Genomic DNA, 22,291 nt, shown 5'->3' on the forward strand with positions numbered 1-22,291 from the left:
TAGCCACAGTCAACTGTGGTCCGAAACTATTCAATGGAAAATTCCAGAAATAAACAATTCATAAGTTTTAAATTGTACACCGTTCTGAATAGCGTGATGAAATCTCACGCCATCCCACTCCATCCTTTGTGAATCATCCCTTTGTCCAATGGATCCATGCTGTATACTCTACCTGCTCATTTGTCACTTAGTAGTTGCCTCAGTTATCAGATAGACTGTCACAGTATCACAGTGCTTGTGTTCAAGTAATCCATATTTTACTTAATAATGGCCCCAAAAGGCAAGAACAGTGATGCTGGGAATTCGGATATGCCAAAGAGAAGCTGTAAAGTGCTTCCTCCAAGTGAAAAGGTGCAAGTTTTCAACTTAATAAGGAAGGAAAAAAGATTATATGCTGAGGTTGCTGAGATCTATGGTAAGAACAAATCTTCTATCCGTGAGATTGTGAAGAAAAAAAGAAATTTGTACTAGCTTTGCTGTCACACCTCAAATATGTATGTATAGGAAAAAATATAGTATATATAAGATTCAATACTATCCAAGGTTTCAGGCAACAACTGGGGGTCTTGCAATATATCCCTAGCCAGAAAGGGGGAACTACTGTATTGGCCTGTAGTTTTCTTGTAGTATCTTTGTCTGGCTTTGTTATCAGGGTAATGCTGGCCTCATAAAATGAGTTTGGAAGTGTTCCCTTGCTCTTCAGTTTTTTGGAAAAGTTTGAGAACAATTGGCATTAATTCTTCTTTAAATGTTTGGTAGAATTTTCCTGTGAAGCCATCTGTTTCTGGGCTTTTCTTTGTTGGGAGTTTTTTCATTACTGATTCAGTCTCGTTATAGTTATAGGTCTGTTCAGATTTTCTGTTTCTTCATGATTCAGTTTTGGTAGGTTGTATGTTTCCAGGAATTTATCCATTTCTTCTAGTTATCTAATTTGTTAGCATATAATTTATTCATAGTAGTCTCTTATGATCTTTTGTATTTCTGTAGTATCAGTTATAATGTCTCCTCTTTCATTCCTGATTTTATTTATTTGAGTCTTTTCTCCTTTTTTTCTTATTCTAGTTAACGGTTTGTCAATTTTATCTTTTCAAAACACTGACTTTTAATTTTGTTGACTTTTTTCTATTCTCTACTTCATTTATTTCTGTCCTAATCTTTATTATTTCCTTCCTTGGAAAATTAGGAAGGAACGTTACAAAGTTAGGTTGTATGTGAGATCTTCCTTCTTCTTCTTTTTTTTTTTTTTTTGTGAGGAAGATTAGCCCTGTGCTAACATCTGCCAATCCTCCTCTTTTTTTGCTGAGGAAGACTGGCCCTGGGCTAACATCCGTGCCCATCTTCCTCCACTTTATATGGGACACCGCCATAGCATGGCTTGCCAAGTGGTGGGTCGGTGCGCGCCCGGGATCCAAACGGGCGAACCCCGGGTCGCCGCAGCGGAGTGCGCGCAGTTAACTGCTTGCGCCACTGGGCCAGCCCCGAGATCTTCCTTCTTTTTAATGTAGACATTTACCACTATAAACTTCCCTCTTAGCACTATTTCACTGTATCCCATAAGTTTTAGTATGTTGTGTTTTCATTTTATTAATACTTGTTTTGTGACCCAATATGTTACGTTACTTTCCTCATTAAAGGCCTTCAGGATCTACTCACAACTTCCAAATTAAATATGAATCTGACCTGGCATTAAGGCCCATCAACATGTGATCCATTGCCTTTTGTAGCCTTTTCTTACTTACACTCTAGCACTAATTGGACTATTTTGATTTTTTAACTACACATATCTACTTGCTGGAGTTCTTTATCATTTCAAAGACTTTATCCTCTATGAAGACTCTTCTTCCTTTCTCCTGACTTATTTTTTTCCTCCCTATCCCTTAGCCTTTGATTTATGCAGCCAACTTCACATAAGTTGACATGTATTATAATTATTTGTACAGTTGTCTTATATATTCCTCTAGGTGAACAACTTCTTCAGGTTAGGGATTTTATATTAATAATCTTTGCATTTCTGATAGTACCTAGCATACATCTTATGCATAGTAGGCATTCAATTTTAAAATGGTAAATATAATCAAAATTTATCTTAAATGTCAAGACTTAAAAAGTGACCAGATAAAACTGTGCTTGCAGGGACTGGCCTGGTGGCATAGTGGTTAAGTTCACGTACTCCACTTCAGTGGCCCAGGGTTTGCAAGTTCCGATCCTGGGCGCGGACCTGCGCGCCGCTCATCAAGCCATGCTGTGGCACGTCCCACATACAAAATGGAGGAAGATGGGCACAGATGTTGGCTCAGGGCCAATCTTCCTCAAGCAAAAGGAGGAAGATTGGCAACAGATGTTAGGTCAGGGCCAATCTTCCTCACAAGAAAAAAAAAAACTGTGCTTGCTTTACTTAATTTTGTCTGTCACAGTTACATTGAGGAACTCATCAGGTAACATGCTTTTTATTTTAAAATTTTTCAATGTTAAAAACATTTTTGATAAATAAATGCATTCATAATCTCTCATTGTTTTCTTTTTGTCCTTTCAAACTTTGTACGTTTTTGTGAGTGTATGTACATGTGTGTTTGTTTGTGTATATGTGTGAGGCATTGTGTGCAATTCATTGTGGATTAGGTTCTTTTCAGTTAATATCAAACATATTTTTCAATATTTATCCATTGTCTTCATAACTACCATTTAGCAAATACATAATATTATACACCACCAACATGCCATGTTTTATAGAACTGATTTTCATTTGCATGGCATTTAGGTTGTTTCTATTACTTTGCTTTATAGGTGGTGGTGTAATAAATTTTTCATAGCTTTTTGCTTGTGTTAAATTACCTCCTTAAATTTTCAAGCATGGGTTTATTAGGTTTAAGAGTTGAATGTGTTTATAACCCTGTTTTCGTACCAAAAGGAAGTGGCAAACCTGCCAGCTATTTATGAGGGTACTGATCCAACACAGCCTCATCAGTAGTCTCAGTGTGGTGTTGAGAGAGAATGTGTGTCAACGCTGATTTATTTAAGTCCATCCCTCCATATTTTCCCACTCTTAGTAGGAATACAGTAAATTAATCTTTTAAATATTGGGCCTCAATAATTTACAAAATGAATTATTAGCCCGGGGCTAATTAAATAAGGGTCTTACATTCTTACTCTGAGCTTTGGAGATTGATTGTGGTTAAAAAGACCAGTCCCAGTCTCTTCCATTTTCCAAATGCCTCTGTAGGGGACACACTTTTAGTAACTAAAGAACTGACTTGTTTAGGAACTAGAAGCCCATTTTTAGTGTAAGAGAGAAAAACCCTGAAGAATTTAGAAATAAAGTTACCTTCTTGGAGTTTAATTATCAGAATAAAATCAACACAGAGTAAATGAGATTGACTAGGCGCTAGAGGCCTATGGAAAGATACAATGTCTGTCAAATCCAAAGCTTAGAGAACAGGCCTGCCTGAAAATATTATTTGGGCTGGACAGGATACTTAAGAAAGCTATAATCAAATGAATTACACTAATATAAATAAAGAATAAATGTAGAGCCAGCCCTGGTGGTCTAGTGGTTAAGATTCAGCGCTCTCGCCACTGCAGCCTAGGTTCATTTCCCAGTTGTGGAACCACACCACCTGTCTGTCAGTTGTCATACTGTGGCGGCAGCTCACATAGAGAACTAAAACCAGCAAGTAGGATGCACAACCATGTACTGAAGCTTTAAAAAAAAAAAAAAAAAAAGAATAACTGTAAAGGAAATGTTTACTTTGGAAACTAGGAGCTTGTTGACAGCATTTTCTGAATTAAAACAACAAAAACAAACAAAAATACCCTGCCAATCTTGATATTCCAATTTTTATGATGGTTATCGATTAATTAGATTGTCAGAATGTGATAAGAGTAGCAACTAAACCAATTTGATCTGGGATGAGTATATTACCAAAATTACTCCTTTACTTTTTTTAGAGTTTCAGTAGTGGTGTTGTGCTAGTGTGCAAAGCAAATTGTGAGGACTTCCTTAAAGGGCAAAGGATGTGTGAGGTGTTCTGCAGTTCCCTACAATGGAATGCTGAAAAATTTCTCATCAATTCTTTGTTGATATGGGCTTTTTTTCTCATTTGACTTAAGGGGGCCAGAAACCTCAAACGCTTCTTGTTTTTCCTTCAGAGCACCAGCAGCCTTTATCTACTTGGCAGTAATGATGCATTGCAAAGTCTAAGGTTACGTATTTTAGCACATGGGTGTATTATGAATTCATGACTTGTTTGTTCTCTAGATAGAACCTTATTACTCAAAGTATGGTTTGTGGATGGGCTGACTGACATCAAGTGGGAAGGACATGCAGATTTTCAAGTTACCTCCCAGATCTACTTTGTTAGTTCATGACCTCCAAGAAGCACACACTAAGATAGGATTTGACACGTAAGAGATTTGTTGGGGAAGATACCAGAAAAGAGAAAAAGGAGAGGGAGCTGGAGGAGGTTGCAGTATAGGTCTGACCACTGTGAAGGAAGGAGGGAAGGAAGAAGGGCTGAGTAGAATCTCAGACTGCAGCGCAGTCCCAAGCAAGTTTCTGGCAAGCCCATGGGAATCTTCCAGGCAATGTCACATGTCAGTGAAGTTCCATTTATCAAAGGAATGAGTCTGCTGTACTATTTCTGTTGCTTGTAATCATTTACTTAGAGAGCCTGTGGAAAGCTTGGCCTCAGTGCAAGTGGGATTTTGGAGCACAACACATGAAGCAATCTTTCAGTTATGCTCAGAGCAGCAGGAGATTTGACTGGCGCATTTCCCTGGCTGCCACAGCTACTGCATCAGGATCTGCATTTTAACAAAATCTCCAGATGATTATATGCACATTAAACTTTGAGAAGCAGGCCTAGAATAATAATTTGACACTTTGGGGATCTTACCCAGAGTCAATAAATTTGTTCATAATCAGCTAGGATCTCCTCAAAAACTCAGTTTTCTCAGGATGGTATTTTTTACAGTTCATTTGAACAGAGTTGCTGTTCAAAGTGAAAACTAGAGCAGAAAATTTGTTGTCGTTAATTTGTAACAAATGTGTGAAGCAGATTTTGGGCCAAAGCAGAATTTCCTAGATACTTTGCCTCTTTGCTGAAAGGAGCTAGATATAATTTACTTCCTTTTGCCTTTTAGAATTCAAGGTCCCTGTAGCAAAGAATTATATATTTCTGCATCTATTATCTTTTTACCACGTGGTAGGATATAGATATGATTCTTGTGGTGACAGCTGGAAATAAACAATCTGTTAGACAAATCTTACTGAGTTATATCTGCTGACCTATTGCTTAGTATTTGGGAGGCTCTCTATAGGACCTATGGCTTAGTATTTGGGGGGTTCTCGTAGTATTTGGGGGGCTCTCTATACTTGATAGTATAGACTATCAAGTAAACTTTGCCGCAAGGCCTTGTCACCTAATTTATGGACTTTTCCATGAGTTCAAGATACCCACAATCCCCATGTGATCATCCTTGGAACCATTGATTCCTGGGCTTCAGTCTAGGGACTACTGCTTGGTAAAAATTGCTTTTCCTCAGTCTACAATAATGTCTTGATATCAGTACTTTTACAAAGCCCTCCAGGTGATGAAACTCAAACAGATTCAGAAACCACTGCTCTAAAGTAAAATATATATTTAGGATTCAGGTCTATCCCATAGAAATGTCCTTTGATGGAGTGGTATAACTTACTCTGCATTCCAAATGCCACTTGTTCTTTGTTTACTGGAGAGTATCTTTATATGAAAAATTTAAAAATCCCTAATTAAATACAATATACTTTTATTACACTCAATAATGTTTATCTTAGAATTCAATGTAATTTTTACATCATTGTTTATTAATTACCAATGGGCCTGTTACAGCAAGGCCCACAGCACTAAGGATCTGGCTGTAATTATGGTTGGACTATTCTCAATCCTGGTCAGAGAAAGTTTCCCTGAAGACAGCCAGCCACTGGTGTTTCCTGAAATAGGATTTCCCTAGAAACTTGAGTTAAAGGTGTAACTAGTTGTAAGTACCTCTGGTCCATTATTCATTCTTTCATTTTTTCATCCAACAAACACTTATCAAATACCCTCTATATTTTAGGCACTGTATGGTCTACACCATAAATATGAAAATAAGTGAGTCCTTGAACTTTAGGAGTTCACAGACTACCCTAGAGGCAGAGATGTACATGTAAATAATTAATTACGACAGAGGTATTTGCTGTTGTTGGGCTTGGAGAGATGGAGTGGATCAAGCCCATAAGAGGACCTGGACAGGAGGGGCCTGGCAAACAAAGAAAAGCGCCAAGGTATCACGTGCAACACCCGGCACTGCTGCCCTTTTCCGCCAGCCATGTCAAGAATAGCTAACTTCTGAGCAGATCATCTGAGCTCATCTAAAACTTAACTCATTATTCATCTCTCTCACAAAACAAAAAACCTGCTTCTCTACATGTATTTTTAGATTGGTGACTGTTACCCCCATTTGTACAGTCTTCCCAGCCAGAATCCTGGGAGGCTTCCTAGTTGTCTTCTCCTTCACTGCCTATGGCCAACCGATAATCAGGAACTGTCAGTTTAATCTCTGTAGTCTCTCCTCTATCCCTCCTCTCTAAACACTGCTCACATTGCTGCCTCAAACAAGCCCTCAAACTTGGACATCTACAGTAGTCTCCCAACTGGTCAATCTCCTCCTCTTGAGACTTGCCTCTTTCCAGTCCTTCTCCCCATATCAATTTAAAACATAGGAATATCTCTACTTCCTATAGGAAAAGGACTAAACTCCTTAGTGATGTGTATAGCTTAAGAGTGCTAATGCTTAAGCCAGACTGCTTGGATTCAAATTCTGGCTCCACCACTTACTAGCTGTCTAGAGCAAGTCACTTAGCCTCTCAGTGCTTCAGTTTCCTCAACTGTAAAACAGGGATAGAAATGGAATCTCTGTTTTAGGATTATTGTGAGGGTTAACTGAGTTAATAATGTACATATAAAGTGCTTAACAATGCCCAGCACAAAATAAACACACAATAGTGGTGATAGTCATGGTGGGATAACATACAGTGTACGTGCCAGGTAAATAAAGGTGACCTTCTCTTCCAGGGATTAACAGTCTGAAGGGGGGAGGGAGAGACAAATAGGTAAACAAATTACTTTATATGATCAATGCTGTTAAAAATTTGAGCACGATGCTAAATGATTAGGAAGTCAGAGAAAACTGTAAAATCTTCTTGTATAAAAATGTTATACTAAAATTTTTATTTTCTGGAATATATAGTAACTCAGGTTCCCAAATACAACTTAGTAACTCCCAAAACAAAAGTCTTCATACATAAAATTTGCATATTTATGATTTTGTTCCTGTATACCTTTACAGTGACCACAAGCAATTTGGTTCTCATATGTCTGAACATTTGGGTCTATTGTCTTAGGAATAATTTGAAAAAAGAGAAACTGGGCATTGAAATTACAAAAGGGAAGAGAAGTGAACCACAGTAGAGTAGCAGAGAGTTTACTGTAAAGCCTTAGGAAAGAATAAAGACAATGATAGAAACTGTACCCAGTGGTTTTTGGAGGATGGGGGCTCCTGAGATTGGTTTAAGAATTGCTGGTGGAGGTAGTAATTGGAAGACTGCAGGACACTGGCAGAATACATATACATTCAGTGTGGTTTCTAAATACATATTAATTCAAAACAGCATTGAACATACATATTAAAGAAGAAACACAGAGTTGGGGAAATGCCTTATGGTATTGAGGTCAGAATAATGCAGTGTTTGAATTTAGGCGCAACTTACTATGTTTAGGCCACTTACTAACACTGTGGCTGGAAAATTATTTAACTTTGCTAAGTCTCAATTCTCTCATTTAAAAGATGAGGGTTATAATAGTACTAACCAAATAAGATAGTTAGGATTAATTGAGAAAGTGCCCTAAAGCACTTTGCTGGTAATTTACAAATAGCAAACACCTGGTAATGTTAGTTCTTGCTGTTGCTGATGATTATTAATGCATTGTTTGTTTCCTGCATTCAAGCAGTCAAATATCTCAGTGAAACTTGGGGAGAAGGGTGTAATACAGTACTTGTTATTTCCTAGATGGCAGGTAATGTTTACTAATGTTACCTTTATTGAGAATATGCTGCCTTTTGTTGTCCTATTCTACTGAATGTAAAATATTATTATAGAGTTTCATAAGTATATTACTTATCTATCTTTCCCCCATCCTATTTTTTCACCTTTGGGTTTAAGTTCCTACAGAATTTAACCTAGAACTGAAGAACTGTAGAATTCCAGAATTCCTTGATTCCATTACCATATTAATAAATATAATAATTGGTAACACACCAATTTTAATAGTGCTTCTGAAGTGCTTGTATATTTTAAATATTCTTCCTATTGTCATGTATACCCTGTTTTCACCTTTTCTGGTATTAAATAATTTTATGGAACTAAGATAAACAGTTTGATTTAGCATCCTTTAATATGAGCAGAGTATTATAAGTGATGTGTTAGAGGACATCTCCAAGGACATCTCCTATGGAATGCCTTCCCTCTCTAGCTGTTAGGTGATCCCGCCTATCCCCATACTCCCATAAACCCTGTACATTCTCTATCTCTTTATCCTTTTAACTTATTTGTACCTTCAAACAAATTGTGAGCACTTGAGCCTTGATGGTAAGGATCATGTTATGCAACATTGAACAGGAAGGACCAACACTCAGTAGATACTCAGCTGATTTTTGTTAAGTGAGTGAATGAATGCTGCCCTCTTACATCACTTATCCAATTCTTAAACCATGGTCAACAGTGCACCAGGAACTGATTCAATGAATTCTTCAATTAAGAAGGCCTTTAGAAATAAGATAGAGTAAGATAAAAATAAGAAATAAAATTTAACAGTAGAATTAATAATAACCTAATTCCAAAGACTGTTGTCTGTGCAATAGCTGTCTTTCTTTCTGAGGAAGGTTCCCTGCCCTTCCTCAGATGCCAGATGCCTTACCCTAGTTGCCTGCTTAGTAACTACTCAATAGCCTCCATAAAGTAACAAGTCCAGTCTTCCACCCTGAAAGACTGAAGAGAGCTCCTGACACAACTGGCTGTAGTTTGAGGCCCTGAATTCAGAGCTATAGACCTTATACACCTCAACTCTTAAAGATACTATAAGTGATGTTAGGAAATGGAATAGTATAGACAAGAAAAATATTTACCATGTATGTCTAGTAATTGAGCATTCATCTCTTTGTTCACAAGAACTTTAATTATGATACATAATTGTGTAAATAAGCAAATGGTAGACATAAATCAACCTCAAAAATTGCCACCTGGGCCACCCAGCACATGCTGTGTCAAACCAGTATGAGAGCTATCTTCTTTGCACATGACAGATAATCAGAAACTGAAAAGAGTTTGCAGGTGTAACAGGAAGCAGCTTAAAAGACTGGCCTGGCATTATCTATAGCCTCAACATATACCATTTACTTCCCAAAGTGTTGATAACTCTCAGCCATAGGTCACACTTGGGCCTTAGAACCTTAACCCAGCATATTGCAGCCTTCCCCTTCCAAGTACCCCTGGAATTGCTGCCATTGGCCAGTGTCCAAGAAGGCTTGAACAGCTGCCCTGACAAATGGATTTCCCCCATTCAAGCCGGCAAATGGGGAGTTCTAGCTGCTTTGCAATACTCCCTCTGGGTTGCAGAAGCTGTTTAAAATGATAATCAAGTATGCTGCTTTCTGGCACTATGTATTTTTCATTTTGGAGATATGTAAATATCTTTAGGCTCTTTTTAATGCAGGAGGTGAGAAATCATCCTTCTGAAGAGAGTTGGTTTCAGCTTTTCTCTTTTTTCTTTTTGTCTCTTCCAGACAGTAAGGATTGTATCTTGGAGCCACTTTCTCTGCCAGAAAATCCAGGTGGCACCACCACTTTAGAAGGTTCTCCATCTGTGCCTTGTATTTTCTGTGAAGAACATTTTCCTGTGGCTGAACAAGACAAACTTCTGAAGCACATGATTATTGAACATAAGATTGTGATAGCTGATGTCAAGTTGGTGGCTGATTTCCAAAGGTAAATTTTTTTTGTCCATAAAAGAATTAAATTTATTATTCTTAGAGGAAAGGCATAACTTATATGTAAAATATTCCTAGACAAATATGAAAATTCATATTCTTTCTCAGGTTTCTCCTTAGACTTTTAAAAAAATCTTTGCATTCGTTTGCCTACTTGAGTGTGTAAGTTGTATCTGAGAATGTCTCATACTGTTGCATGTCCTACAAATTCTAGAAACACACCAACTTTCCAAAGAGTAGATAATATTCCCTTTGCCACATTCCATGAGATTGTTGACATTGTTGATCTCTATCAGACTGATGTTCTTTTCATGTTCAGGCCATAGGCATTCTCCAACTGAGTAAGTCCTTCCAGAAAGTCCAGAATAGACTTGGTAAAATGCGACCCAAAGGGCAGTGTTTGGGAACAGGGATCCTTGGAGCCTTTCAAGCGAAAAGGATTTTGTCCAAAGAACTCTCAGCTTAAGTCCTGTGATGAGGTTGAAAACCAGAAAAAAATTGTCATTCAACAAGCCAAGAGGGTATAAAAGTAGACAGCTGTTGAGGTCAGTGACTGAGATTTTGAGAGGAAGATGAAGAGCAGATAGAGGTGAGTGGTTGAGGAATTGCCAACTTTGGGCATGTGTGAAATGTAGGAACCTAACCTATGCAGACATGGACCAAAGAGAGCTAGACTCCAACTTTTGAGCACCTGACTTAGAATGATCCATACCAACAGACAAGTACCATAGTCAATTATTCCTTTTTGCCCCAATTCATAATTCCTAGAAGTGATTATCCAAGAGAAATGCCTTCTCCTAAGCAGCTATAGTGGAACAGTTATGTTCATGTCATTATTAGTTGAAACTTGGAAAGTATTTTCCATAGAAATGGCATCATGGTAGTGACTAGCTTTCTATAGTTACTGAAAGCATACATTTTGATATGTCTGGTAAGGTCCCATTTTGAGACGTTCTGTGCTAATTTCCCTACAAAACATTAGAGTAGCCCAGATATTGTAATATCCCTGCATCTAAACTCTGTGTCTCCGAAACCACATCATTGTTAGTAAGCAGCTTTTTTCTTATGATGAGTCTTGTAAAGCAGCAAGCTGTATTATCAAAGAGTGGACTGTGAAACCAGGCAGGCCTAGGGTTGAATGCAGACTTGGTGATTTCCTAACCATGTGACTTCCAGCAAGCTACCTAACCACTCTAAGCATCAATTTCCTCATCTATAAGATGAAGGTAACACCAGCCCTCAAAAGAATGTCGAGTATTGTGTAAAACGGGGTATGGATAGCACCTGCTAGTGCCTGAGACATCTTTTATACCTAATTGGTAGCCAAAAATTTCATTGTATTTTGATTACCAAAGATATATTTGAAATCTTATTTTTCTGTAACTATAGCTTGAGTTTTCAATAAGCATTTACGATGATCTGAAAACCTAATTATCATTTGTGGAAATTTAACTTTTGAGAAAATTTAATTCAGGGTTCTAAATACCCTACACTTCTAGAGTGGCAGTTCGTTTTTAAGTTGGAATGGCCAGAATACCGTAATGTTAGCTATTCTCTAACCCTTCATATCCTTCTTAACTGTGTAACACCAATACTGAATGTCTGCTGCATGCATTCTGTGTTATGGCTCCTTATATCCACTCAGCATTGCTATTTTTGAGTCGATTTTGGTGCTGCCTGGTCAGGGAGCAGAAATAGAATAGATTAGGGGAGGAGAGTTATAGGAATAATATAGGCCACCAACTGGTAGCATAAACTAATTCTTACATACTTTTAGAGGAACCACTCCACGCTTCTCATTCTCATTCATTATTCTTTCTTTTCAATTAAAATATTTGTATATATATGTATGTGTGTATATGTATATATATCCCGTATGTATATATGTCCCAGAATACTCCCAGAACTTTCTTATACATGATACCTAGTTACATATAGTCAGATCTGTTGATTTTGTTTTAGACACTTGTTAGGCTAGAGATCTTCGAATTCTGTTCTTATTCAAATAACCAACGACAGGACTATCAAATGAGTTATCTCTTGTAAGTCTTGTATTACTCAGCATTTCTTTGATGTGAAACTATTCTTTTACTCTGTTGTATCATATAAATGCAAATTCTCCCTCAAGAATTGTATAAAATTATTGCCTACCCGTGATAATTGAGTAATGTTAAGATTTTTCTTTCTCTTCTCCTAAAATCTGTGAGGAATGAGTGAGTCAGTTGGTATTTTATCTTTTGTTCTTATGTATGATAGCTAAGTAGCTATATTTGTACTAATCTAGCTCTCTCTTTTATCATTGGTGTTAATCTTATCCATTTCTGGGCAGGAAAAATCAAATTATTTACTAGGTCTCAGGGTTTAGGAGTCAATAACTAAATGTTGGGATCAATCACCCTCTAAATGCAGTTATGTAATAAAATGGAAGCTTTAATTAAAAAGAAAAAGATAGGTATCTAAGTGCTTTCTAAACAAAATGTAGAGTTAACGTGTACTTTAAATTGGAAAACCTAGATTTTCCTTGTCGACTATCTTCCTAACTATATAAAATTTTCACTCTCAGGAAGTGAAAATGTGATTAATTCAAATTTACCAGGAATGTATATGAGTAAACTCTCTTGCTTTTAAATACCTTTTAATATATTTAGTCTCCTTTAGATAATAACTCCCACTCTTTAGGGAATCTAAAAATTCCTCTCCAAAACAACAAGCATTGACTATTTTTGATCAGAGTTAAATTGGAATCTTCTCAACGTTATATGACTTTTTCCTAACTTTAGAAAAACAATTATAAGGGGGAGAGGGGAACATAAGAGGTTCAATTGGCATGAATTAATTTGCTCAGAACTTCTTTACAGATTGAATAATTCATATGTATATATATGACTTCTCAGAGAGGAGTTGTTACTTCTGAGTATAATAAGTAATAAAAATGATAAAGAGATGGACTTGTGCTTTACAAGAAATAAGTTATAAGTTTTCATGTTAAATACATTTGACATTTTTTATTGGAACAAAGTAACAGTAAAACTTTCAGGCAGAGGGACTAAAACAAAAACAAAAATAAAAATCTTTACTTTGAACCATTTCATAGTTATTTATACTGAGCTATTTGCTGGCTTTAGTCAGTAGATAAAATTTTTCCAGATGATAAATGTTAACTCCTTCATTCTTGTCCCTTCCTATATTAAATTCCTCTCCTTCAGTACTACTTAATTAACAACCATATCTCAAATCTTTATGCCTCTGTCAATAAGCACAGCAGTTACAATGGGGGGCTGGACAGGCAAGAGATTACTACAAGTATTTTTTGTGAGGCAGTTCTGTGAGACATGATTGAAGTTCTTTTAAAAGAAAAAAGACTATTTGCTGATGACCTAATAATTACTTTTATGACCTTTTTAATAAAGTATGAAATGCTTTGATAACTGTCATCCAAATAAAGAGTTCATACTAGCTGCCTTTATATATCAAGTGGCTGCAATTGTAGCTTTAAATAAACTAATGGAAATGGAAAAATGAAAGAGAAGAAAAGGAAAAAATGAAGAAGAGAAATAATAAATAATCCCTTAACATTGAAAAATATGTTTTAGTGGGTAGGGAAAAATGTCATAAGAAACACGTTTTGAAGATCTGCTATCTTTAAGCCATCTCTCAATTGAATGCTATTTGTCTGAATGCTTCTGCCAACCACAGGGAAATGTATATACTATATTGACACCTCTTAATTCTAATTATAAGCTAAAGAAGTACTGTTATGTGTTTAATTAGGATGCATCTTAAATTTAGACTTAAGTCAAATGTATGTTACATTTCAGATCTATTTATACAGTATACTACAATAAGGTATACATAATTTTCTATGTGTAAATTGTATGGTAATTTATGGTTATATTTTGCTTTTGTAACATGATTTTTTCCTTGATGTTGTTGTCACCAACCTTCCGTCAGGAAGAGAACACTCAAATGACAATTTTATGCCTATTGGGCTCAATACCTGTTTTGTCCTCCTTCCATCAGAAGCTTCCTAACAACATCTCGGAGATATTCCTAGAGATGGTATCTGAAAAACATCATGTCCAATGACTACTTGTTCGTGGGACAATAAAATAACTGTTAACCAATGTAAAGACTGCCAGACTATGAACATATAGCAGTGTCTTCTCTCCCTTCATCCCATGGGAAGCCCTCCCTAACTATTTGAGGAGGGCAGCTGAGGTTCTGCTAGACAGAATCTCTCCGTGATTTTAAGTTGTTTGATGTTAGTAATTGCTTCCCTTGTGCCTACCACCTTGAAGTAAACTCTGATACAAAACAAGTACATGGTGTGAACCTTTTCTTCAAAGATCAAGGAGACAGGACCCAAACATGGAAGCCATTGGAGACTAAGACCCATTGACTCTTGGAATGAGGACATTGTTACCTCTGTTTGGGGCATTTCTTTGCACCTCTTGCCTAGTCAAGCAGTTCCAAATCAACAGCCCCAAACAGCTGGTGTCAACTTTCAGTACTTAGGCAGGAAGTTAGGAACGGATCAGAGCAAGGGCTACTATTAGGTTATATGCTTTTCGGAAAGTGAAGACATTCTGTCTTTCTTCAAACTTCATTTCTATAGTTCGGTTTTGCCTTGTCAAAAAGCATTCTCCTTGGTCTTTAAGGGAAAAAGTGCTTCAAGTATCCATTACAACTATAATTCTAGGAGCTTTTTCCTGTCCCTGTCTTCCCTTTTCTGCAATTCTTGTATAGATTGGTCCTCACATGACATTAAAGGCACTGTGTTGTAGAAGATTTGATTTTGGTTTGGAGCCAGAGAGACCAACTTCAGATCCCAATTCTGACATTCTAAGTATGTGACCTTGAGCGAGTAAGGTCTCAGTAATGATAGCTGCTAGTAATTGTCATCCTTGTCATCATCATTATCATTCTACTCTTCTACCACCTTAGCCACCTATATGTGCCCTCTAACACCACTAATATAATTGTTTTGACTTGTTCATGAAAAATGTTTGATGACATGTTATTATTGTTGTTTTTGTTGTTGTTTTAGGCACGAGTGCTTCTCTGAAATAAACATAAATTCTTTACTACGTCAATCTTATCTAAATATGTTACTTTTTCTTATAATAACTACCATTTATTAAAGACCCACGATGTTGGACACTGCTTTACATGTATTATCCTATTCAGTTACCAATAATTCATTTTGTAAATGAGTAAACTGAGTTTCAGAAAAGTTAGAAAACTTGAAATTCAGGTTCATATCTCTGAATGCAAAGTCCCTGCTCCTCTGTTCACTGTTGCCTGTAGGGCTGGTGGCGTCACTTATTAAATCATCAACTGGGAGGGTTTGACCATAGTCTTAATTTAAAAAGCGACACTTCTTCTGGCACAAGATCTGTGCAGATAAGAGACTCTTATTATGTTGACTCTTCTAACCCTAACCCTAACTCTAACCCTAACCCTAACCCGAAAATAAGTCAACGACAATTCAAAGGACAGTCTGGTCGCTAGTATCAGCTCTTAACCTGGTTGTCTGCTTCATGTAGTTTCACACGGGTACTTTTCTACCCAGAATGGAACTGATAAAGGGCTGACCGCTATTCTCAGTTTTGCCCAGAGGGTATCGCCTAGCCGGTCTTCAGTGGAGTAGTAATCAGGAGTGATGAACTCTCCTTGGTGTATCTAGTGGTAGCCCTGAGGGAACTCCAGATAAAACTTGGCTGTCCTGTTTTTTTAAATAAGTTATGTCAGCACCTGGGTCTGCTGTATGAATTTGATTAGTCGTGAAAATAGATGTCTGTATATTTCAATTTGGAAGAATAATTCATTTTCTATTCCTGACATCCCTCATAGAAGTTCTGTGTTCCTTCATTCCTGTCACCACTTTGCAATAGAAAATATGCTGAGAGGAGAATAAGGAAAATGGCTAGAATTGTCATTTTTATTCTTTTAAGTCTTCTCTTGCCTTTTCCTTGTCCCTTTTTTCTCTCTCCCCCAGGGGGAAATAAAGCAACTAGTGGGGAATGGAAGAGGAGAATAAGAGTAGCTATATAAGATACTGAGGACTGGAGGGTGCCAAAGCTGGCCTAGGGTAGGGTGGCCAAGGAAATAATGTTTCAGCCTATTGTAGATACTTTTTCTTTTTGTGTACTTTGATGGATCTGATATGCTCTTGTCTTCTTCTGATACTTCTAAAATGGAAGCCAGGGAGCTAACCATAGGGTCATAGTGCAACATGTATAGTATTTATAGTTTGAAGCTGAGCTGGAGCCTAAGATACATCATTTTCAGATCTCTTAAGATAAGGTCTAGCCTTTTTCTGTAAGGAAAGCTCTCCCCTTACTTACCCATCCATGTTGACAGTATGGTTGTACATGAGAAGAAAGAGAACTAAAACATGTGGTTCTATGTTTATACATTATTCCTTTACTTCTTTTCCTTATATATTCTATACTTAGTGTTGTCATCCATTTGTATTTTTGTTAGCTCATGTTATGGTTCTGTAAGTCTTCTCTCTCGGCACATATTTTTTTCGTGAATGACCTTTCTATAGAGCACCATGGGATTAGGAAATTAATGTTAAGAAGAAGAGAAGTAAGAATAAAAGAATAAAAAGGAGACAAAATATTGGGAGCTGGAGGTTACTTAGAGAACCTTGCAGGAATCTGCAAATGCTCTTCTACCTCTTTAAAACATTTATTGTGGACCTACTATTTGCACCTACTATTTGCAAAACACTGCTAGGTGCTTTATTAAGCCATTTAAAATGTCCAAATTCCTACTCTTTCTGCGCACTTCATCTTTCAGTAGGTCACATCTCTTTCACAGGTTTTCTTTCTTTGTTGTAAGTTTCTGTTTTTATCCATCAACCCTGTAGCCTGATAAATTGTCAACTACAGAGTCAGCCTTTCCATTTCCTTTCTCTCCATGAAGGAGAACACATTCTCTTCTTGGTACCATTTGATAAATAAGATTGCAATTGCCGATATAAATCTTGTTGGATAAATGGAAAGAGGAACAGCTTGTTGTTTCCTGTCGTCTTACTGCCTCTTGCATCAGATATGCAGGTCTGGGTGTTATGCTTGGTTTTAAATTTAGTCAGTGTGCTTCTTCTAACTCTGCTCGTTAGATACGAGAATTGTAAGCCTAACTATTTTTCCAAAGGCTAAATTTGCCTCATTTCAGATACAGTGTGCACGTATGGAATTTTTCTATCTTATTCTATAGATATTGAATTTAAACTGACTTCTCATTGCATTATTATTATGACCTCTGTTCTTTTGACGTATAAGATAACCACCCAACTTTTAATTTGTTGGAAAGTATGTGATAAAGCCTATTTAATCATTGTTGCATTTTAAATTCGTGCTAACTTAGATGTGATTTCAGAAAAACTTTGTTATTACTAGAAATAATTCATTTTACCTTTCCCATATGTCTGTTTATTGAATTGGGGGATAGTAAAGTTTAATCATTTCCATGCCTTTACAGGGTAATTTCATTTCATTAAATATTTATTTTGTATTTCTACAATGCTCTACTGCTTTTCTGTTTACAGATTTTCTAGCAGTTTTCAGTCAACATTTGCTTCGTTGCTTTGCAATAATTAAATGTTCTTATAAAATCTAGTCATTCTAAAGTAGTGCATTGAGTCTTCTCATCATCATTTCTTTTTGATTGTTCTAAGGTACATTTTATATTGGAGGAAAAGGTTCACTGAACAGCCCGTTACAGATTTTTGTAGTGTGATAAGAATCAATTCCACAGCTCCATTTGGTAAGTGTACATCTTGGCTACCATCTTTTCCCTACAATTCAAAAATTCAAAGGAATAATCTTACTTTCTTAAATTAGATTTCTCTCACTTTCATCATAGCTAAAATTAAATTACTGTGTTTATGTTGCCTAACTTCAAGAAAGCTAAAGCAGAACTGTATACCAAAAGAGAGATCCTCATATATATATATATATATTTTTAAGAATAAATCCTTCTGGAAAAGATGATAAATATTGTTTCTCATTTATTTTCCTCATCTCTCAACAGAAGAACAAGACAATTATTTTTTGTTATGTGATGTTTTACCAGAAGATAGAATACTTCGAGAAGAACTTCAGAAACAGAGACTGGTAAGAATTGTTCTAAAGGATGAACAGTGTGTTGGAAATGCATACAAAATCAGTTTTGTTGTTGTTCTTTTTTTGTTTTGTTTTTACTTTTTATTCTGGAAACTTTCAGACATACACAAAAGAAGACACCGTACATAAAGATTTTAAAACAGAAAAAAGTATGCACCTGATTGAAGATTAAAGCATTTCATGTTAAAAATGCTGGGAGAATTTTTGGCTTTGTTTTGCTTCTTGGATTATCTCTAAAATAACAACAGAGCTTACACATTTTAGTGTAATTTTAGCTGCCTGACACATGCTAGGGTTCAGCAGTCGTGGAAAAATGCCCTCAGCTAAAATTGAGTTGAATTGATTAACTTTTTTTTTTCTCCTCTTCACTGGAATGTGCTGTGCACTAGCACTTCTTTTATTCCCCTTTATGAGTTAAGCCTGTGTTTTGATCAACATAGTAGCCTTTCTCATTTGCAGCCTTAACCATAAGCAAGCTAATTTGAAAATCTCAGCATCTTTAGTCTTTAAAAAAGATAACAGCATATATAAATGTGAAAATTTTCATTTTTGTAAGTTGAACAGAAATTGATTAATTTTCTAAAGTTATTAATTTTGTTTAAAAGTATGCAATTTTCCATTATTTGTGATTTAATCTCAACTATTACTTGAAATTGATTTGCTCTTCTTTTATTGGCTACTTAATAAGTGTTCCTTGTGTCTCTGGACTTTGCTAGATATGTTATGAGAGAGAGCTATGATTTCAGTGTTTGTGCTAAATCCTCAAGAGATCTAGGAGGAAAATAAGGGCTATCTACCACAGTCATATGATTTGAGAAAGTCCCCTGAAGCACATCCTATTTTATAAACATCCCAAATGATTATTTCTCTCATAAGGAGAGATGATATTATTGGATGATGATTTATATGTAAGAAAAATTATGCTTTTCCTGTAGTAGCAAACCAAATGAAGAACTGGGACTTTGTGAGTTTCTCTTCTTTCCCTATCATAGTGTCTTAAGAAATGTGTAAAACAAGGATGAATTTGCTGTCATATTTTATGGATTTTGTTTGCTTGTACTTGTTCATAATTTTTAATTTCTGTGAGGTTTTTCAGTCTTGCTCAGAGTGGTCTTAATCAAGAATGATCAAACTGTCATAACCTAGTACACCCAAGGATTTCTTTTTATTTTTTCTTTTCTTTTTTTTGTTTTTTTTTTGTGAGGAAGATCAGCCCTGAGCTAACATCTGCCAATCCTTCTCTTTTTTTTTTTTTTTTTTTGCTGAGGGAGACTGGCCCTGGGCTAACATCCGTGCCTATCTTCCACCACTTTATATGGGACGCTGCCACAGCATGGCTTGACAAGCAGTACATCGGTGCGTGCCCGGGATCCGAACCCCAGGCCGCCGCAGCGGAGCGCACACACTTAACCGCTACGCCACTGGGCCGGCCTGAAGGATTTCTTTATAAGAACTCAAACCCTACTACTTCAGCCATTGCTGTTACTCAGTACACAGAATCTTTACTATATGTCTGCAGATAGACTCAAGTCCCTAAAAATATATACATCTATAAAATTTAGATGACCCTTTAGGATTCTGAGACCAATTCCAACATGTGGGTCTTTTCCCCACACCACCAAGCAATTCTCCAACACCAGATGAGTGTCCTACAATTCAGCTCAATTCTGACACTATCTACCTGGACATAGCATCAGATCCCACAGGTTAAAGCCTCAGTCCCACAAGATTGCCCTCCATTTCAGATGCCAATCACAAGTCCAGGTTGTTAGCTCTGTTTCTGACCAACTGGCTATAAATCAGAGGTTCCCATGACCCCTCCTTGGGTTTTATTAATTTGCTAGAGCAGCTCACAGAACTTAGGAAACCAGTTTACTCACTAGATTACCAGTTTATTACAAAAGATATTAAAGAATATGAATCAACAGCCAGATAAAGAGATACATAGGGCAAGGTCTGGAACAAAAGAGCTTCTGTCCCCTTGGAGTTTGGGGACCGGCAAGACAGCATGTGAGTGCCATCTCATTCATCAACCTGGAAGCTCTCCAAACCCTGTCCTTTTGAGTTTTTATGGAGGCTTCATTACTTAGGCATGATTGATTAAATCGTTGACCACTGGCGATTGAACTTAATCTCCATCCCCTCTCCCCTCCAAGGAGGGGGTGGGAGTTTAAAAGTTCTAACCCTCTAATGACATTGTGGTTTCCCGCCCTCATCCTTAAGTTGCCTCAGTGCTTTCCAAAAGTCACCTCATTATCATAACAAAAAACACCTTTATAGCTTTCAACACTTAGGAAATTCCAAGGATTTTAGGAGCTATGTGCCAGAAACAGGGACTAAGACCAAATATATATTTCTTATAAATCACATCACACTTTTTTACCAACTTTATAGTTTGACAAAGTGATAGATTTGATGAAAGTGAGCATTATGGCAGCTTAAAAGAAACAAAGTAAGATGAAATTGCAGTCGATTTGTACATATTCATTGAATTTCTGCTTAACTAGATGATCATACACAGAAGTACAAAGCATGGTTCGTGTCATAAAAGAAAAAAAGGCAAATATGTGTTCTTATCTCAGTAATGGAGATAATGATAGAATATCTTAGGGCTTGTGAAGATTAAGTGAGATAATGCATGTAATACACTTAGTGCTAGAACAGTATCTGCTGCATAGAAAGCACTCAGTAAATGTTGCCAATAATACAAATAACAATAATAATACTGTGTCTTAACAATGAGAAGGATATGGGTAGTTGGAGAGTTGTTGAAAAGGGAGGAAAAATGCATATGGCTCTAAATGTTCAAGGTGTATTCAGCAAAGTTGAGTAAGTCTAGTCTGACTGAGGTAGAAAGATTTTTGGAGGAGAAGTATGAGATAGATTTGAAGAGGTAAGATGGAGCTAAATTGTGGGAATCCTTCAGTGCCAGGAACATTGGCTTTGTAGTGATAAAGACCCATTGACGACTCCTCATTGCCCATGAGAGTGAAATGAAGAAAAGATGATAAATGTAGCTGTGTAAAAATCCATTTAGGGGCTGGCGCCGTGGCTTAGCGGTTAAGTGTGCGCGCTCCGCTACTGGCGGCCCAGGTTCAGATCCAGGCGCGCACCGACGCACCGCTTGTCCGGCCATGCTGAGGCGGCGTCCCACATACAGCAACTAGAGGGATGTGAACCTATGACGTACAACTATCTACTGGGGCTTTGGGGAGAAAAGGGGAAAAAAAAAAAGGAGGAGGATTGGCAATAGATGTTAGCTCAGGGCCGGTCCTCCTCAGCAAAAAGAGGTGGATTGGCATGGATGTTAGCTCAGGGCTGATCTTCCTCACAAATAAATAAATAAATAAATAAATAATAAAGTTAAAAAAAAATCCATTTAAAGGTGACAAATCCTGGCAAAGAGCAGACCAACTTGGAGATGTGAAAAGAAGCTAACAATTACTGAGTACAAGGCATATGCCATGCCTTGCATTAGGTCCTTGCTTCATAGCAACTCTGTGAGGTGGCTAGTAAATGCTGTTCTATTGATAAGGAAACTGTGGCATGGAAAGATTAATTTGCCCAGGATCACATAGTGAATGAGAAGCAGAGCTGGGGCTGTAAAGCAAATGTGCCTTTTTAAGCTGTGCCATGCCAGTCTAGTAGTTATTTATTGAGCTTCCCACATGTCTTGTACTCTTATTCTATGCTCTGGGAAGTGCTCTGTCCTGGATGCTCATGGTCTGACAGGTTGTGTAGGGTAGAGATTCAGGCTAGGATTGGGATTTAGGGAAAGCAGAGGAGGTTTACTATAGGCTGCCGCTGGGAATCGTGGCTAGAGGATTGACAAAAAGAAAAGACTTGCTAAATGCGGGAAGACGGGTTGAATTTGCAGTCAGCCATTTCATCACAATTTTATGCTCTGTAGTGTGGAAGCCTGAGGTTGGTGTGGGTGATCTTCCTTTGGGAGGTGGCAGTGATAACAGGCTATCTTTCTTTTATGTATAACAAGCTCTACAAATCAGTAACAGGCATTTCCAGACAGAAGTCCACATGATCAAATGAAACAACTTTCAACAAAAAGATGTTTATGTCCTTGATCCATATTCTCA

The 22,291-nt window shown here is 37.0% G+C and overlaps 1 protein-coding gene across 1 annotated transcript in view; it reads left to right on the forward strand.

Moving 5' to 3' along the window:
• Positions 1-22,291, forward strand: part of ZNF277 (zinc finger protein 277) — a 120,518-nt gene that overhangs the window by 58,190 nt on the left and 40,037 nt on the right. Inside the window, exons 2-4 of the mRNA XM_004418812.2 lie at positions 9,859-10,060; positions 17,750-17,838; positions 18,106-18,188. Coding sequence (XP_004418869.1) covers positions 9,859-10,060; positions 17,750-17,838; positions 18,106-18,188 — 374 coding nt within the window. The remainder of the gene's footprint in view (positions 1-9,858; positions 10,061-17,749; positions 17,839-18,105; positions 18,189-22,291) is intronic.

The sequence above is a fragment of the Ceratotherium simum genome, chromosome 1 (assembly GCF_057802395.1).
Source record: "Ceratotherium simum simum isolate JZ-2026a chromosome 1, ASM5780239v1, whole genome shotgun sequence".
Lineage (NCBI taxonomy): Eukaryota > Metazoa > Chordata > Mammalia > Perissodactyla > Rhinocerotidae > Ceratotherium > Ceratotherium simum.